We start from the raw sequence: 5,262 nt of genomic DNA on the forward strand, positions 1-5,262 counted from the left end.
TGGAAAATGGCTGCAATGAAACAAAGAGTGAAAAATTTAAAGGGGTCTGAATACTTTCCGTACCCACTGTACATATAAGGAATTGGGAAACGGGATTTTAATCAGAATCAGAAGGAAAACACTGACCTCTGATCTGTTCCTCTCCCTCTCAGGTATCGTTTCATGGCCATGGACCGACTCGGCATTGATCTTCAGAAAGTATGCGAGCGCAACGGAGGGCGACTAAAGACAGCCACCGTTCTCCAGCTGGGCCAAGGACTGGTGAGATTATCTTTAGAGAAAATAGTGGCCCACTGTGTTTTACAGACTCTCTTAAAATGGCTAATTTATTCCGACTACACCTTCTTGAAAAGCTCGCAGTTGCAATGTTGATATCCAAGTCTTTCATAATGTTTGATGCTGTGTTACTGCTTCTGACTATAGACGTGCTCTTTAGGACATGCATGTCTCCCACAGCAACAGTCATAGAAAAGCACAGGGCTGACCATAAGCCTTAAAGAGTGGTGAAACAGGTGAAAAACCCCGATATGAGTAGCATATTCTAAATGCGCCGACATGTCAAACGAATGCTTGTAATATTTAATGATATTGGAATACCCAACGGAATATCAGGGTTTCTGCGGGGTCTCAAAAACTCTAAATTTCTGGCTTTAAAAGTCTTAAAGTCGCTGAAGTATTTAGTTCTAAGTCTTAATTAATTTTGAACAGGTCATAGTTTTCCTATGTCCATGTAACGCTACCTACTAATCCTTATTGAAAAAGCTTTTATTTTTTATTCTGTCTGTGGTGTTGTAGTTCTTTCTTTCCATAGTCCAAATATAATTCCCTGTATATGTACTATGGTTGAAAAAGAAAATCATCAATAAAGCATAGTATCGCGTTATTTACCTCAGCAGTACTGTATTGATACTCTGATGCCAAGTATCAAACTTTTATTGTATAAATTGCACATGACAATTGAACTTTTTGGACCAATAATAGTTTAATAAAATCAATTGCTTGGTCAGTCGACTTGAATTAAAGTGAGAGGAAAAAGTGAGAGGACAAAACATCAGTATTGTGATAATATTACATCGTGGGACCTCTGGGGATTTCCACCCCTAATATGTTAAGATTATTACTCTGGGTGGCTTTTATTCAATTTAAATAAATGTATTTATACGCAAGTACTGTAGTGATTCTGCATTTCAATGCACTTTATTGTTGTCATGTAGTTCTCACATTTCATTCATAATGAAATGCCTTCGTTGAAACCTGCAGAAACCCTGAATATGCTGTTTACGTGACCTGTATCCTGTGCATGTTAACACACTCATTCCCTTCCATTTCATCACAATCTGCTCATAATAATATTGTCATTTTTGATTTTGCGTGTATTCTCTGTTTGTGGCCCGTGCCAGGTGGATGTTCTGGAGTATATTCATGAGAACGAGTATGTCCATGCAGATATTAAAGCTGCCAACCTCATGCTGGGCTGCAGAGACCCTGAACGTGTAAGTCTTCTGCAGATCATGCGCTAATTATCCTGCATGTGCATAGTACTGAGGTCTACTGTATACCTGAGAATATACACCTAACATAACGCGATCAAGGATTATGATGCTGTGTGCAAATTATGCTATTTTTTTTGCAAATAGTTTTAATAAGGATTATGTCTCTGATTGGGACAGTAGAAATTCCCTTTTATTAGTTGAAGGGCTTTGTAATCACAAATGTGCAGTTGGGGAAGAAGTATTCAGATCCTTTACTTAAGTAAAAGTACCAATACCACACTGTAAAAATACAAGTTATACTAGCAATAGAAGTGTTAAGAGTTAAAGTCCTGCATTGAAAATGTTAATTATAATTCATTGTAAAAAAATATGTAAAATAATGGACTTACTAAGTATTAAAAGTAAAAACCCTCACATTTAGAAACTGAAAACCATTCTGTTTAACAGTCAAATCATTTCAGCTGGACTTGGAGGTCGTTACATTGTTGGGTAGTTTACTTTATAATAAAAAAAAGTGCAATATTTCTCTCTGAAATGTAGCAGAGCAAATCACATGAAAAGAAAAGACCTCAAATTTGTAATTAAATACTCTGTGTGTGCGTGCGTGTGCGTCTGTGTGTGTATCCGTCCTGTAGGTCTATCTAGCAGACTATGGGCTGTCCTACAGATACTGTCCTGATGGAGTCCACAAAGAATACAAGGAGAACCCCAAGAAGGGCCACAATGGAACCATCGAATACACCAGCCTTGATGCTCACAGAGGACTTGGTAGGTCTTCCACATTCATAAGGCTAGCAGGCCTACTTAGGTAGTTTAACAGTATGGCGATATTAATCCTATCATAAGCACGGCCCTTTTTAGTAGGACGTCTTTGTTTGTCAAGACATGTAAAACAGTCTAGTCTCTCTGCCCCGCTGCCCTCTGCCTCCCCCGGTTGATATTGGGAACACATTAACTGGCAAATTGCCTACATGCTCCCTCTCTTCATTGACCATCGATTCTCCATCCCCTGCTGAATTCCCCGGCATCGTCTCTGTTTAACAATTCCTTAATTAGCTGAAGTCATAACCTGCCTCTTGTATTCGTCCCCCATTAATTAAAGGCACTGATGTTTGGTTAAAGAGAGGCCCCAGCCACAGATAACCTCTATGAGCTCCACGCCAACCAACTCCACTGCCCTCCAGTTCGATAATGTGAGTTAGCATGGCTCAGACTGCCTAATCCCCACGGTGGTGTTTCTATCAACGCAATCGATAGGTAAAAGCGGGGCAGAAAATGTCCTGTCAGCCACAACTATTGGAAGTAATGTCAATTTTAATATGATTTTGAAAAGAGTGGGAGAAAGGTGAGCTCTAAAAATTGTGATACACATTTTGTTGCTACTCTACATGAAAAAGCACACTGAAAAGTAAGCTGCCATCTTTCCACCAAGTGCTCTTATTGGAGCTTAAAGAGTGCAGCAATCCTGACGTAGTTAATCATCATTTTAAACACATATTTATGCGGTTCAGACCATAAACGATGATCCGGTGGGAGTGTCACAGAAATGGCCCATTTGTGTGATGTCCTGGTCCTCGTGTTTTTTTGGATTGTTCTACATTTTCTAGATGCACTATATTCCCAAACTATTCGACAGCTTTGGAAGACGTTTTGGAGGGCTAACTGAAAGATATTTACCTCTGAATCTGTTGGAATGGTTTTCAACTTCTTATGGCTTCAGAATATACTTGAGAATTTATTTTTGCAACCAATGTCCAGCAAAAAAACATCCAGGTTTCCCCCTGCGGCCCCCACCGCCTCAGCCGAATTGCACCCCCCACCCCCATTCAAAATGCATGGGCAGACCCGTGTTTGGCGGCCGACGTGGGCAACGTGAATGCAGGCTTACACTAATCTTCCAAATAACTTTACAAACCTCCGTCTATGGGAAGAAAACAGTAAAGCTTGTATCTTCCTGGATATTGCCCCCCCCCCCACCAATGCCTCTCTCCCCTCTCCCTGAGATATTGTCAACTTTAAGTGTTCAAGTGTTATCCACTGCGCATGGGGATTGTGACCGAGGGCCAGATCCTTATCGGCCCTTCTCTGACCTGATGGCACCAATCCCCGCTAAGATGTTGACAGGTTGCCATGGCGAGGTGTGGTGAACGCAGCTGGCAGAATAGCAGGCCTTTGAACCGAGAGCTAAACGGTGTAATTACCACCATTCGGTGGGCGTCCAGCGGACAGAAGACCGTCTCCACACGACAAGACTGCAAAGCGGAAGGGGTTAAGAGTGTGACACTGCCGCATGCTTTAGGGAATCTGAATAACAATAGGAGATAATTAACGACTGCATCGCCGCCTCACCTCGCTGTCTAACACATGTGGAGAACGTATGAACTGTGCGTGCGTGTGTAGTTGTGTGGGTGTTTTTGTATTTATGTATTGTGCATGATTGTGTGTTTTCAAGCATGTTCCAAACTGTTTAAGAGTGTATGTAAATGGCACATGCACATCTCTTTGCACTGTCCTGTGTCATTGCTCATACGAGGGCAAAATGCATTAAATACAGAAGAGCAGACACACACAAAACCGTAATGAGCTGTGATAATGTGCCCGGAACACGCACATAGGGCAGCACCGCTTAATGCAGTTGCTATTCTTTGTAATTGTTAATCTATTATGGCACTCCCAGAGTGCTATAACACTTTTTTCCCAGTGTCGGTATCACATGTGTTTTTCATCTTTATTCTCCTTTAACAGGCTCTCAGTGGCAATGAAGTGTTGTTGATCATTTAAAACAATGGGAAGCACTGTACCGCTGACTAAATGCATACTGTACACCCACAAGGACAAACAGACCTAACTCTTGTTATCAGAGTTGTCATGTTGGGACCTAACGTATAATTGAATCTTGGTTCTGTTATCACTACGTGTTGGTGCATACCTGTTTGGTTAAAAAAGTGACCATGAAAGTCAACTCTAATTTTAGTGGTGGTGACATTTCTGCGCTTGCTCTGAACAGGGATCCAATAGTTTAGTCAAGTTGTTTTATTTCACAGGTTCAGTAAAGTAAAATAAAAATCATTCCTTTTTTAATGCGTTGCCGTGTCTACAGTTGTGCATGGAAGAGCGCTTCGTGCTCATGACGGTCACATCCTGAAAGTTGTCAAACTAGCCGAGGGAATGTCCCGACACCACATGGATTAAAACCCAAAATTGTTTTGAATTTTAGAAAATGAATATTGCGCCACACATATGTTGCTTGGAATGGTGCAAGTAGTCTGATGTTTGCATTAGATCCTGAATTTGGAAAAGGAAGCTGGCCTCGGACAGAAGTGTCTGCCAGAGGTAATTGACATTAAGACTAATGAATGCATGATGGACTTCACATTAAGACTGCAGTAGTTGATGAGCTGTTGCGTGATACAGTGACTTTTATTGTATTCTTCCTTTTAAAAACAGAAATGACACATTTCAAACCCATGTTAAAAGGCAGCTTTCCTCCGCTGCTCGGCTCCCACACACCGCTCATCTAAAAACACACTGCCATACCTCTTTAACGGAAAAAAGAAGTCTGTTTAAATTCTTCTTGGAACACCCACGTGGTTTTGTAACCTCAAAGTTGAGTTGTTCTAGGGTCTGTGATGACAACATGGAAGGACTTCAGTTAACATCACTCCTCTCAAAGGCCCTTCCTATGGAGTCAGTGTCAACATCGGTCTTTAACCAGCTCTCCCATTCTGATCTTGGGAGATCATCATCAGGGATTGCTGAGCCCCCCCCC

General features: G+C 41.4%; 1 protein-coding gene across 2 annotated transcripts in view; it reads left to right on the top strand.

Moving 5' to 3' along the window:
- LOC117960490 (serine/threonine-protein kinase VRK1-like) overlaps positions 1-5,262 on the top strand; it is a 26,095-nt gene that overhangs the window by 6,188 nt on the left and 14,645 nt on the right. For both annotated transcript variants that reach the window (XM_034898418.1, XM_034898419.1), the window contains 3 exons: positions 153-261; positions 1,401-1,493; positions 2,129-2,261. In XM_034898418.1, the coding sequence (XP_034754309.1) occupies positions 153-261; positions 1,401-1,493; positions 2,129-2,261 (335 nt within the window). The remainder of the gene's footprint in view (positions 1-152; positions 262-1,400; positions 1,494-2,128; positions 2,262-5,262) is intronic.

Source organism: Etheostoma cragini, chromosome 17 (genome assembly GCF_013103735.1).
Source record: "Etheostoma cragini isolate CJK2018 chromosome 17, CSU_Ecrag_1.0, whole genome shotgun sequence".
Lineage (NCBI taxonomy): Eukaryota > Metazoa > Chordata > Actinopteri > Perciformes > Percidae > Etheostoma > Etheostoma cragini.